This window comes from Sceloporus undulatus, chromosome 5, assembly GCF_019175285.1.
Source record: "Sceloporus undulatus isolate JIND9_A2432 ecotype Alabama chromosome 5, SceUnd_v1.1, whole genome shotgun sequence".
Lineage (NCBI taxonomy): Eukaryota > Metazoa > Chordata > Lepidosauria > Squamata > Phrynosomatidae > Sceloporus > Sceloporus undulatus.
Window position 1 is genome coordinate 86069175 of NC_056526.1, and position 14357 is coordinate 86083531.

Genomic DNA, 14357 nt, shown 5'->3' on the forward strand with positions numbered 1-14357 from the left:
GAATGTGGAGAGCATGGGAATAACTGCTTCAATCCACAGAGATACACGTCTGTATTTGCAGAATGTGAGCTTCATTTCCCAGCATATACACAATATTACTAACTTCTTGAGAAGAAATGTCTAAAAGATTATAAAGCTAAAGACAGTCATGTATGATTTAGCTGACATACCAGTAATATCAAATTTCAGCTTTTATCTGCTAGGAACTATTATTAGTTTCCAGAAACCATACCATTTTATGAAGAATTTGTACCCTATTTTTACAAGGTAAATTGCTTTAATAAAGCAAAAGGAAATAATAGTCCTGTTTAGTCCTGCTTTGCAATATCAAATCATATGTTGGTCATGGCCTTCTAAAATGTTATTGTTGTAAACACATTTTTATGTAACTACTATATTCATGTGGACAACAGCTCCTCCCTCGCTATCTCTCACATTATAGTTCCATTATTTTTACAGCACAGCTCTCACCAAGTGGCCATAATATCTGGTATGTTATGCTTTCTTTTCTTTTTTTAAGGGTTTTGTTTGTTTTTGTTTTTGTTTTTAGCTCTGCGTAATCTTCAGGTTCCTCCTGCTTGTGTTGTTCTGCTAGAAATTATCATGGTCTGCCAACTTTACAGAGCAATAGTATAGAAAAGCTTTTCTTGATCATTAATCTTAATTAAAGCAGAATTAATCCTTTTGAGTGATGCTGAGTATGCACTACTGCCTAAGAAGCCCCTTGTTGGATCAGATAAAGATCCATCTAGTGTACATTCTTGGCAATAATGTCACCAACCAGCAGGCACTACTAAGTATTTCAACAAATGCTGATTCACAAATTGTAGTCTTTCCTTTGCTCATCTTTAACCAAAATATTCATATATACAGTGGACTCTTTGTATTGATGAGCTAGTGATCCATGGATCTGATCATCTGCAGATCACAACACCTCATATTATTCAATGGTGGACATTGATGTGTCCATATGCATGCTGCTGCCATAGAATGACATGAGGCACAACCATCCATATTTGTCATGTGCGGGGGGGGGGGGCATGCTCAGCCCCCAAAGATGAGAAGGGCCCACTGTACTTTTAAAAGTTGAATTATATAGACTTGAAGAAAGAGCATACAGGCCTTAATCCAAATACCAGTCTCAGCTAGACTTGCCCTACTGAAATAACTGATGCATGTTAAATCAACATCTATACAAATCTCATTAATTTAGTAGATCTACTCTAGTTAGGCCACTGTGCTTCTTTATTTTCTCTTTTTCAGTATTTAAGGAGTGGCTGGGAATTGTGCCAGATGTTGATGAACTGTAATTCCTAGCAGCCCTAGCTAACATAGCCAAAGGTGAAGAATGCTGGGAATTGCACTACAAAAACCATCTAGAGATCTGCTTAATTTCTGCCCTGATTTAAAGCAAGGACCAGTCAGTGAGATGGGTACCTGAGAAAGTTTGTTCTGAACATCACAGAGAGTACATTATTTAATTTATTATCATTGTGTGTGTTTAATTCCAAGAAATAGAGATCTTTGTAGCATTTACTGTCTTTGGGCACCATGTACCTTGTTTTCCACAAATGTCTGTAATGATACAGATGCCAGAGTATTTGTTCCACTCAGGAGATTAAAGTTCATTTCCTTACAAGGGTTAAATCATACAGCTGTCTCCTAATTAACATTTGCTAAGGTGAATAACAAAGAATCTAAAGAAAGCCCTAATATCCTAAAGATGGGTGTTCATTACATGAACATTACATGTATATTCTCCCTTTGTTGGACAAAGGCGCTATTGAAATAAAATGAAATAAAAATAAATAAATAATGAAGTGTAAATGTAAAGTCACAATATATAAGATATACTGTAAATACTCATGTATAAGTCTAGAAATTTAGGTCAAAAAATTGACCCAAAAAACTTGAGTCGACTTATCCATGAGTGAATGTAAGTACTGTATCTTAATTCTTATTTAAAAGAAGGAACCAGCTCCTGGTGAAAAGCAAGATTATAATATGTGAAGCACCGACCCTCTCTATTCTCTCATCCATCCAGCCTTAAGAGTAAGCACTAAGTAAGAGCTATGTCTGCTGGAATTTTATAAGTTCTTTCACATTGTTTTGCTTTGCTTCATCCTTTAGATCCTTTGCTATGTGCCCCTAAGTTTTCCCCTCGACTTGTCCATGGGTCATAGCAAAATCCATAATTTTGGCCCGAAAACTTGCCCTCAACTTATACATCAGGTTGAGTATATATGGTATACCTAGACAGTGAGAAGTCTGTGTTGCTGTCCAAGCGGGGGTAATGTGTGTCTTTGTCTCTGTGTATGTGTCCCCCATCAATAAAACAATGTAAAAGATTACCAGGCTGCCTAGTCATTCTTCAATATTAAAATATCCTGACAGTCCAATACTCACAGACTGTTTAGGTGGCACTTTGATCCTAAATCTGTCTTTTTGGGCTGTACTGTTGATCACAACATGTGAGCCCAGGTAACCCGATAATGAGAGGGATCTCCAAACAGACAACAAATGGTGAAGAACTCTCACTTCCTTAGTCTAAAGAGATGAGGGGGGGGGGGACCCTGCCTGTTTGCTGTCCTGACTCAGAAAGCAAAATCTCTTGGATTGGCACTGAACATATATTATGATGACATCTCACAATATATCCCCATAAACTCCATATTTATTATCTGAACAAGAAGACACAAATTGTGGTATCGCATGATGCATTATTTGTGTCAAAGTACAATCAATATCCCCTATTGTTAATTAATTGTTCTTAACTGACTGAATTCTCTGTAATATTTAGGGAAGATATATCAACAGCAGAGCTTTGAAATATACTTTTCTTTACAACTCACAGTGTGGGAGGCCAAACTACCCAGAAGATTCTGGAAGATATAGTCCAAAAAAGCACAATTTCCCAGTCCTGATCAAAATACACAAGTGTGTCAAGTTTCCCACTTTGAGGAATCACCAAATTAGAACCAGGAACATTTGGCTCTGGATGCATCTGGCAAATCTTCTTGATAATAAAGTATTTGTCTAGGTCTTGACTGTACTCAACCAGATAGGACAGGTAAGACTATGAAAGTCTTCCCTATTTTGGTTGAGACTGCAGACCAACAGCTACCTTCTTGTGTTATTTTGTGTTCCATGGTACAGACTCCATAGCACAATTTATGACCCTCGTCTGAAAGTTGCCTGTGTATCAGTCCTCATACCCTGCACCCCACCTTACCTATTTTTACATTTCCTCCTATGTCCTGCTGCATATTATGTTTTCACAACAGTCACTCAGGCATAAATCATTTTAAAGATCCATTCTTCCCCAGAGGCATATTAAGAACTACCAGTAGTTAATAGATTCATCTGCAAAATGGATTAACACCAGACAGGATTCTAACACTTGCCACACTGAACATGCTAAAATGAATGGGCTGTAACTTTGTGTTTAAATGTTTATTTACTTTACTAGCTACATTGAGAACACTTATTCAGTGACAAATCTGTAACAGGGAACAGAAAGAAGTATGTTTCTTTTTCATGGAAATTTGCCAGAGCATGAACTGAATATCTTTTGAAAGCATTTTCAAAAATTTTTGTATGGTTTGGTTTTGGGTCAGGGCAAGGGAGATATAATGTGGGATTATAATACATGATTGGATATTTGCTTTACATGTGGTTGTGTATGTCCTGTAAAGTCACTCGCCAATCTATTTCATAGAGTTGTCTTAGACAAGGAATTATTATTATTATTATTATTATTATTATCCCGCCTCTCCCATTCAGATTGAGGTGCGTTCCAAAAAAAGCAAAATTACAATTACATAGTACAGAAATCATAAAAATCTACAATCCCCAACATAAATGACATTCAAAATACACATTCTAAAAGCATACTCAGGTGGTTTGCCTTTGACTTCCTCTGAAATATATCCTACAGTACAATGTATTCTTTGGCAATTCCCCCATTCAAATACTGACCAAAGCTAACCCTGCTTAGCTTCAAAGATTAGACATATCTGCTTCCTCCAAGGTATCAGGGCCATAGTATGTATGTATGTATGTATGTATGTATGTATCTGTATAGGTTGATAAACATGTGGCCTTTGAAGGTGGTCAATGACAACTTGAAATCTAAACAGCACTCTACTGTATACCTTTATGAAAAATAACTATTATAGTAAGAGTGAGAGTAGGGTGGCAAGGGAATAACTAGTTCATAGAAAAACTGAGCCTTTTATCTTATACTGGAATGAGAAAATCAAGGATTCAGTTCTTCCTCATTTACTCTTAGGGCTATTTGATTTAATTATGTCTAACCTTGTGTATGCATAAATCCATAATTACTGTCATTGAATATCACCTCTATATGCCTATTTTCCATCAATGCAAACTGTCTGAATAGCTTAAAAATAGTACATGAAAGGGGGATGGAACAACTAAACACCTTCAAACAAATATACTTCTACCAAAATGCCAGAGACCTAAAATACAAAACTATTTCATCCTAGTGAACAATAGTACTGAATCCTTATAATAAAAGCTATGTAGAGAGTCTATGGGGTTATCACACGGAGGCTTACCATCTCTGATAGGTCACTAAATCATCTGTAAAGCATGAGGGTGTGATCGCCTGTTGCGCTTTTCCACCGTGATTAAATCGTCATGGAGGCATCCGATCATTAAAGCATTCACGAAGCAGCCATTTCTCTGCATAACAGAAGTTCCCATTATGCAGAGAAATAGTTACTCAGTGAATGCTTTAATGATGGGATGCCCCATGACCCTCATGCTTTATGAATGATTAAGTGACCTTTCAGAGATGGCAAGCCTCCATGTGATAATCCCCATAGAAACTGAATTATTTCAGTGTTTGGAAGTTAACTTTTTTGGAATATTGCTTCCATGATGACTTGGGTATTTTTTGAAGTTGCAGTTCAAAAAGTAACTTTTCCAAAGACTGAATGGTGGATTTTCAGTTTCTCACTATCAGCCTCTGAGGAGAAACTGTCCAGCCCTATTTACAGCTTTAGGAACAGCTAAATAGCCTCCAGTAAGCATTGCTTCTCCCTTCAGTGCAGGATCAGAGAGAGGTCTACAAAATTCAGTAAGGATGTGCAAATAAAACGTTTCCTAGCTGCTCGGTGAACTGCATATTTAGGAAACAGGAATTCTCATTCATGTAAAGAAACTGCACTACCTATTATAACCACTAATATAAAGTCAAGTAATCTACACTTGGACAGGCATTCTGGTCAAGGTTTTAAAAAAGAAGATACAAACATTATACGGTGCACCCTTGCTATCTGCGGGGTGAATCCACTGCAGATCCCCCAAGTACCGTTCTTCTCAGTGGGCATGCACTCCTGCTCACATTGCAGCGTGCACACGCACCCATTCAGAAAGCTGGGGCTTGCCATCTGCAGAAGCTCAAACAGTGGATGGCAAGCCCACGCTTGGCGCAGGCGCATTGTAAAAATTATTAGCAGAGAAAAATACATATGTTAGTTCTATAGAAGGAAATTAATTTGCAACTAAGAAAAACAAAAACAAACCCACAGCTCAGCAGGTGAGCTCATGCTTTGCACGTCTAAGGTCCCAGGGCATCTCCAAGTAGAATCAGAAAAAACCCTGCCCTTGGTTTAGAATTCTGAGAAGCTGTCTCCATTTTTTGTTTTAAAAAATACTGAATTGCATATCACATTAATCAAATTTCTTATATTGTTGTTGAATGAAAAAGTAAGTCACAGAAAAGCATTAGCTTAATTAAGGTCCATAGCAGCTGTACCATTTAAAATGGCCATAATATATAAAAATACTTTATTAGTCTGTTCCAGTTTCCAGATAATTCTATCTGTCTGTCTGTCTGTCTGTCTGTCTGTCTGTCTGTCTATCTATCTTAGACAATACACAAAGTATATACAGAAAGAATATTTAATAATATTTGGGAAAAGGTCAGAAAAGGGTTTTGTCTAGTGTTACCTAACACTGATGAAGAGAATCCTAGTTTGATGAGAATCTTCACACTTCAGGACTTATACTGCGCTAGATTTGCATATGTTTTTTGCATGTTGTGGTTACTGAATTTTGAGATATGTAGTTTTGTGAGAAATTTAACCTTCTTTGTCAGAGAGCTCTGGTGCCACAACAAACTACAAATTCCAGGATTCCATAGCATGGATCCATAGTAATTAAAGCAGTGTCAAACTGCATTATTGCTGCAGTGCAGATTCAGTCCAAACTACCATAGCTGTGATTTTAAAATTTGTGTTGAATCACTACCTAAGGAAACAACATGCAATCTCTAGCAGCACAAGCACAGGGATCCCATCCCATAAGAAGAACTACAGGCAGCTTGCACATTGTTTAGTTACAAATTAAATCAGGGATTGGAATAATGCTGCTTGCAAACCAAATGCAGAATTTGATTGTCCTGGCCACATAGACACTCAAAACCCAGTTTTAAAATTGGAGGCAAAAAATCATTTTTATTTATTTATTTATTTGGACTGGAAAATGACTCCAGTGTTAAATATTTTGCACTCTAATACCATCTCCTGACCTCCACACTGAAAAATATCTTTAGCTACCGTTAGAGTATAGGAAGCTGTCAGATACTGAATCAAACAGTTGGTCCATTTAGCTCAGTGTCACCTATGCTAACGTGCAAGGTTTTATGAGGGCATCATTCTAAGCCCTAACTGAAGAATGAACCTAGCACCTCCTGCATACAAGGTGATGTGCTGCACGGCTAGGGAAGTTAAGAATATATACCCATGTTCTCAGCCTTGACAAGGAAGGGTGTCCCATCACATTAAGACATTGACAGATTTAGACATCCCATCAAAAAGAATTTCACATCACTGTGGGGGTTTTCATCCTTGAGTGAGCATGAGAAGAATGGCACTTTCCTCTTTTTTGAAAAGGATTTATGAAGAAAAGTTTGAGCAAAAAGAGGCATTTCAAACCATGTTTTCTTCACAAAAATGTTTTTGCACAAACAAGAATGGTTTTGCACAAACAAAAATTTTGCTGAAATTCAAAAATATGAAAAATGTGCAAAAAACCTCAAAATTTCACCTATCTAGCAGAAATCATTGAAATATCACTTTTTATATGTAAAACAAGGTAACATTAAGATTAATACCCCTAACTATCACTACTAATTATGCATTTGACCATAGTTTACAATTCTTACTGCCATCTGGGAACAATTTACATGCCATATGACATGCATCTGGACCAGCTATCCATGTCAATGCAGACCTCTACATTTGATATGCAATCATAACTTGTTAAAATATGACACCAGTCATTAAGCTGCTTTGTAGAAATGACTTGCCTCGCAAGGATGCAGCATAGCTGTGCCAGTTTATATTATACTATGCACCATCACAACAACAGAAATTCAAAATTCATAAAATTAACCAATAATTATTAACTTCCACACAAGAAAGAGAGGAAAAACAGCTCACTAAAATTGCATGCAGATAGCTACTAAGATTTTGTCTGCTTGTTTCTGGCTAAGGAGGCCCAAAAGGTCAAGTCCAACCAACTTCTCTTCAGAACAGATCATCATGCCAAGATGCCTGCTAAGAAAATGTCATGTAACTCAGGCAATTTGGCTTAGTTAACACACCGCTGATTAAGACGCTTGCTTGCTTGCTTGGGAGGAAATGTGAAGCTCACTCACTTGGAAGTAGGCATTATTGAAATTTAGTATACAGTTTACTTCCAAATAAGGTTGCTCAGGATTGTAGCATCATAATGGGTAACATTTAATAGCTCTGCATCTACAGATTAAGCTCTTCTGTAGTATCTTAGAGACAATCCCACCTCTCCACAAAGGAACATAGGAAACATAGGGCCCGAACAGACAGGTCAAAATAAAGCTGCTTTGGGTCACTTTGAAGGTATGCTGTTTAAATGATGCATGCGTCCTAAGAGGCTGGAAGCCGCACCAAAGCCACACTTCAGTCCTAAGGACTGGAACACAGCTTTGGCACAACTTCTGGCCTCTTAAGATGCGTGTGACATTTAAACAGCATACCTCCAAAGTGACCCAAAGCAGCTTTATTTTGGCCTGTCTGTTTGTTCCCAGAGTTAGATTACTAGTCCATTGAGCATTTTATTGTCAATACAACAGGTTTTTGGCATCTGCTAGGGTTTGGTCCCATAGATACCAAAATCTGTTGATGCTCCAGTCCCATTATAGACAATGCCATAGTAAAATGATATCCCTTATATAAAATTGCAATATCTAGCTTGGCTTTTTGGCTTTTTTAAAAATTAAGTCATGGTTGTGTGAATCCAGGGATGCAAAACACATGGATATGAGGTGCCAACTTTAGTCATTGCCAGCAACCCGTTAGGGTTTCAGGCAGAACTTTTTACTCCTCACAGTGGAGATGTGACATGAGCCTGGAACCATCAGCACACAAAGCATAGGCTCTATCACTAAGCAATGGTCTCTCTGGGGAAAATGATTATAAGAGTTTTAAGTCTAATAAATGGACACACATGTTTTTAACTATTTGAAACTTTGGACCCATAGAAGTAGCATCTTAAAACATACAAGAAATACTACTCTGGTTTTCTATAATGCTGAAAGAGTTCAACAAGTTATGGTGAGACAGACCTGAAACAACTTAGTAATTTCATTTCAATAATGAACCTGTCAACTGTTTTGTATGAATGTTCAAGAAAAATATATGCTCACAGACCTTTAACAACCACATTAGTAGTAGAAATGTTCTACCTACATATTTTATGCTGTGATTTGACTCTGACAGCACTTAATTCTGAGAGAGGGAAGCCAAAACAGTCACGTGGCCCATCCAAGGTCATGATGTTTTAATTAACTGTCTGCAGTGAAAGAATTTATAGTGAGATCACTGATAAATATATGCAGAAATTATGGTAATGACTTCATTAATCTTGGTCCAAGCAGTCTTATAAACAGACAGAGAACAAAGTTATTTAAAAAAAACAGATAATATTTATTGATCATCCCTCTTGGTTATCTATGGGGGATGAGAGGGAAGACAGCACCACTGAGTAAATTTAATACTTAGCTATTTCAAATAAGGATATGTATAGATTCTAAATGAAAGTGTCCTCTTTCAAGGCACAGTCTGTCTGCCTTATAGGATCTGCAACCTAAACAAGTCCCTGATCCTACATATTTTTGCAAGGGTAACAAATAGGAATATGTTAACTTGAATAGCTATCTCCAAACCAGACAGAGTTTAGTGATGAGAGAGAGGATGATGCAGGATGAAGCACATATCAACTGGAAATGCTATTAGGAAGCTGAGTCATGTGATATACACGCTTTGAAGGAACTGCCAGATGATGGCAGGGAACAACAGTACAAGTTACTGTGAGAAAGAAAAATCTAATTAGAGGCATATGTTGCAACATAATCACAAAATTGCCATGTGATCACACACAATTTGTATAATGCATTAAAACAACTTATTTCAAATACTGCTTCATTTTTATGTGCATACAAAAAGAAATACTATTTTTATTCAAACAATAATCTTCCATGAAAACTGTTTTGTTACTGTAATCTAAAAAGTTAAAAAAACTAATTGTAAGGAATCATCATTGATACTGGATAGAGTCACATATTGAAATGCTACTAAGCCACTAACCATGTGCAAGACTTCAGTATATACATAGCTGAACCCAGCTTCTATGATTTTGGCTTTACAAGAGCAACCTTTTCCAACTTTCTTTCCCCTGATTGTTACGTGAATTACTTGTGCCCCTATACTGTAAAAGAAAAATACAGAGCTCTGATCTACATGCCAGGCTGCAGTGCAAAAGTCGAGACATAAGACACAGAAAGTTCAAACTCTTGATTCAAACTTTGGATCAGATCCATAATCTGAGGCATACAAAACCTAGAAATCATTACAAGCAATTGACCAGAGAGGATATTTACAGTTTTCTAGTGGAAACTGATATAAGAAAAGCTATGCTTTTCCACTGATACGTTTATCATTCAAAGTCAGTAGTATGCACACAACACAAATATTACTGTAGTTCTTACATCTGAGGGCCTTACAAACTAGCATTATTTGTCCTGCAATAAACCTGAGCATTATCTGACCTACGGACCACTTTAACCATCATACCAAAACTTAAAATTGGTTCTTTAATAGTGTATGATCAACACAAATGCACAGAAGTAAACCCTTTCAAATCTAATGGGGCTTACTCCCCAGTAAATGTGCACAGTCTGGACTGCAGCCTCAGAGACATAGGGATCTCTCAGGAGAATTTAAAATCCCAATCCCATAGAATAGATGAAGCCACTATTGTGAACCCTTCATTCTGTCTTTATGAGTTATAATTGTCTATGCATGCTTTTGCTAAATCATTTATTGTTAAGTTTCCTCCACACTTTCCAGTTTAGGATTCAAAGTCCTGGGGCCACTTTTCTAATTATATATATTTGACAGATATTGATTAGCTGTAATTAATGAGCCTTCCACCTAATTTCCTATAGGAATGCTGCTTTGCCATCCATGTTCTCTGGAGTAAGTCTCTTTGGGAATGGGAAAGGTAAGGCTACTTTCCCTATCTTACTGACTAGCAATGCATCCTCCGAAAGCAACGCATACAGCTGAACATTTATTAACATAGATGTTGCTTCTATAACAAAGCAGCCAAGTTCCAGAACTGAAGCAGAACACAGCCACATTCCCTACAATTAGCTTTTGGCTTCAGACTCCAAATGTGGAACACTTTAAAAGGGTTTTTTTTGCTCCTGATGAGTAGCAAACTCCCTGTTGTTACTCTCTTTCCTTACAAGTGAATGCAAAGATATATAACCATGATGGTCTGTAGAATCAGTATGTAGAGAGATCTTGTGGCACCTTTGAGACTAACTGAAAGAAAGAAGTTGGCAGCAAGGACTTCCTTAGGACTGGAAGATGGCTTTGGCGTGGTTTCCAGACTCTTAGGACACAGGCATCATTTTAAACAGCATACCTCAAAGTGACCCTAAGCAGATTTATTTTGGTCTGTCTGTTCAGGCCCTAAAGTCTAATGCATCTGAGGAAGTAGACTAGTGGTCCAAAACACAGTGCAGAAATAACCCAGTATCACTGCCCTGGCTCAATGCTGGGGAATTCTGGGAACTGTAGTTTTGAGAAACATTTAGCTTTCCCTGCCAGAGAGCCCTGATGCCACAATAAACTACAATTCCCAGGATTGTCTAGCACTGAGCCAGGCAGTTAAAGCGGCCCAGTGAGGATGCTGTCAAACAAGGGCTTTGCAAGCCTTGGAGGAGGGGGGGGAGCAGTCCCGCCTTGTGACGATGTCGATCCAGGGGAAAACCCAGCTCAATTAAACCCCCTTAAGCCCCGCCCCCGGCCCGGCCCGGCCCCGCCCTCCCATTGGTCCAAATCCCCCTCAACAGCAGCAGCATCCCCATCCCAGGGGCCTGCGGTACGGCGGGTCCTTCCTTCCTCCTTCTCCCCGGGAGAAGGGTTAGTCACCAGCGCCAGCCTCGCCAGGGAAGGCGCCTCTTCCCTTCAGAGCTGTCACAATGTTTATCCACACTTCTTCCCCCTCCTTCCTGCCTCCCTTGGAACAGGGCAAGCGCTTCAGCTCTTACTTTACTCCCTATATATATATATTCAAAAGATCCCAGGAACAATTCAATCCCATCCAGATCCAGGACATATTGGGGGGGAGGGCAGTCCTCCTCGCAATCCGATCCCACGCGTGGCTTTAGGGCCACTGGTGGGACTTCCCCCTGCTGCGTCGCAGTCCCTTCCCCAGGGCTCTTTTAGCTGCGGGACGCAGGAGAGGGAGCTCGCTTGGGGCAGCTGGAGGGATGGGACTCGGAAGCTCCAGGGTCCTCATCAATCCCGCAGAGAGACGCGGGGGGTCAGGGGCGGAATAGGGGGTCCCTGCATTCCCCTCTAGAGACAAAAGCCCTCTGCACTTTCTCAGAAGCCAAGCCATTGGGTTCTCTCAGAAGCCCTCTGCACACTCTCCCAGAGGAGCCCTGCATTCTCCCCTAGTCCTATGCACTCCCTCAGAGGCCCTCTGCACTCCCTCAGTGGCCCTCACCACATTCTCCCAGAGGCCCCCTGCACTCTCCCCAAAGCCCTCTGATTCCCTCAGTAGCCCTCTGCACTCCCAGAAGTCCCCCTGCCTTCTCCCCAAAGCCCTCTGAGTCTCTCAGAGGCCCTCTGCACTTCTGCCAAAGCTCTCTGCACTCCCTCAGAGACCCTCTCCACACTCCCCCAGAGGTGCACTCTCCCCAAACCCTCTTTCCCCCAGAAGCTCTCCTCACTCCCTCAGAGGCCCTTCGCCCTCCCTCAGCAAAGGAGGTCGCCTGGTCACCTCACAGGAGCCCCTTTTCCCTCCTCCGAAGCCCTGGCTTTCCCCTCTTTGCTGAGGAGGGCGGGGACCAGGGTGCAGATCCCGGGCGCAGGGGAGGCGGCCTGTCTTCCAGAGCCCCGCTTCCCTCCCTCCCTCCCTCCCCGCCTGGGCCTTGCTGCTGCCCGAACTTTCTTTTGCGGCGGCGTCTGCAGCATCTTCCCGCTGACGCACATGAAAATTCGCTACACTGGAGCCATAACCCGGTTTGGCAGCGCTTTAACTCTTTGTCTGGCTCAAGGCTATGGAATTCTGGGAGTTGGAGTTTGTTGTGGGGTCCAGAGCGGAGCGGGGACCCCACAACAAACTCCAACTCCCAGAATGCCCTAGCCTTGAACCAAAGAGTCAAAGCGCTACCAAACCGGGTTATGGCTCCAGTGTGGATGCAACCTTTTGCAGTCTCCCTCTTCCTCCTCCTGTGAGGGTACCTTGCTTGACACACTTGAGCCGGACGGGGTCCTTGCAGTGCTTGATGACGGCCAGCACGTCCCGGATGGTGAGCCCGGCCACGGGGGTCTCGTTCACCTCCAGGAGCAGTTCCTCGGGCACCAGCTTGTTGCCTCCACCTCCTCCTCCTCCTCCTCCACCGGCGGTGGCTTCGTAGAGCACCTGCCCGGGCTTGACTTCGCCCAGATAGGGAAACTGCCCGTTCTCGGCGCCCCCTTTGAGCTCGAAGCCCAGCTGGCCCTCGGCGCCCCTCAGCACCGCGCACTCATGGACCCGGCTCGTCCAGTGGCTTTTCTTCTTCAAGCCCTTGGACATTGCCGAAAAGGGGGTCCGGGGGGAAAGGGGAGCGAGGCGGGGGGCTCCCCTCTCTCTCTCTCTCTGTCTGCCCTTGGAGTTGCCTTTAGAGGAGGAGGAGGAGGAGGAGGGAGGCTGAGAGGGGCGTGAGGCGGCGGCTTCCTTTCCCTCTCTGAAAAGGAACGAGGGAATGAGGCAGGAAAAAAGGAAGGCAGGAAGGGAAGCAGGAAGGGTGGCCCTTTTCCAAGCTCTAACTGCGGGAGCCGCCGCCGCCGCCGCCAGCCATGGCTGCAGCTGCAGCAACTGAGCTGCTGCTGCTGCTGGTTGCCTCAGTGTGTAATGTGTGTGTGTGAGAGTGTGTACTAGTTGTACAGTAAAGGGATGGAGGGAAGGGAGAGGAGGAGGAGGAGGAGGAGGAGGAGGAGGGCGGGCTGTGTGTGCTGGAGATGGAGAAAGAGGCGGGAGACGAGGCGGGAAGAGGTGGAGAGATGGCTGGCTGGCTGGCTCCCAGCCTCGCTCTCCAACGCGCCTGACCCGGTAGTGAAGACCCAGAGAGAGGCTCGGGCCTTGGCTTGGCCACAGCAGAAGAAGGCGGGCAGAAGCAGCAAGAGCAGCAGCCAGCTGTGGCTGGGGAGGGAAGAAGGAGATGGAGAAGAGGCGCTTGTGGTGCTTGGTGGGGTGGCTGACTGCTGAGGGGAAAGGGACGTCACGCGCCTGCCTCCCCTTCTCCCTCCTCAGCTGCTCCTGTGGGGAGGGGAGCCTACTTTTCCCGCCCAAGGGGCAAGGACCCCCCCCCCCAAGGACCACGACGACGCCTCAGAAGCAAAGGGGTCAAGAAGGGAGTTGTTCAGAGAACGGGGACAACAAGGGAATGGAAGGGGAATAGCTCAAAACACTCATATTCTCAATCTAAATGTATGCCTTGTGTTTTAGGAAGAGGAGGAAGGGCTGGTTAACCCCCTGGTCCCAGATGCCAACGCCTCAGAGGCTAGGAGCCTCCTTCTAGGTGCCCAGATGCCCTCCTCGCCTCAGAAGAGGAAAAGGCACCACCAAATGTAGGACTTTGGAGAGGGAAGAACAAAAAGGAGGACATGACCAAAGGAAAACGAAAAACACTCAAATGTAAATTCATTACTTTCTTATCCATGTCCCAAAGGGAGGACCTTTTGGAATCCCTCCTGGACAGAAGGTGGAAATGTGTCTTGAGAAAAGAG

At 42.3% G+C, this 14357-nt stretch overlaps 1 protein-coding gene across 4 annotated transcripts in view; it reads right to left on the bottom strand.

Annotated features, from left to right (window-relative positions):
* The window catches only part of MAGI2 (membrane associated guanylate kinase, WW and PDZ domain containing 2), a 782933-nt gene extending 769526 nt beyond the window's left edge, over nt 1-13407 (bottom strand). For all 4 annotated transcript variants that reach the window (XM_042468280.1, XM_042468279.1, XM_042468278.1 and 1 more), the window contains exon 1: nt 12831-13407. In XM_042468280.1, the coding sequence (XP_042324214.1) occupies nt 12831-13164 (334 nt within the window). In that variant the 5' untranslated portion in view covers nt 13165-13407. The remainder of the gene's footprint in view (nt 1-12830) is intronic.
* Nucleotides 13408-14357: the final 950 nt, after the last annotated feature.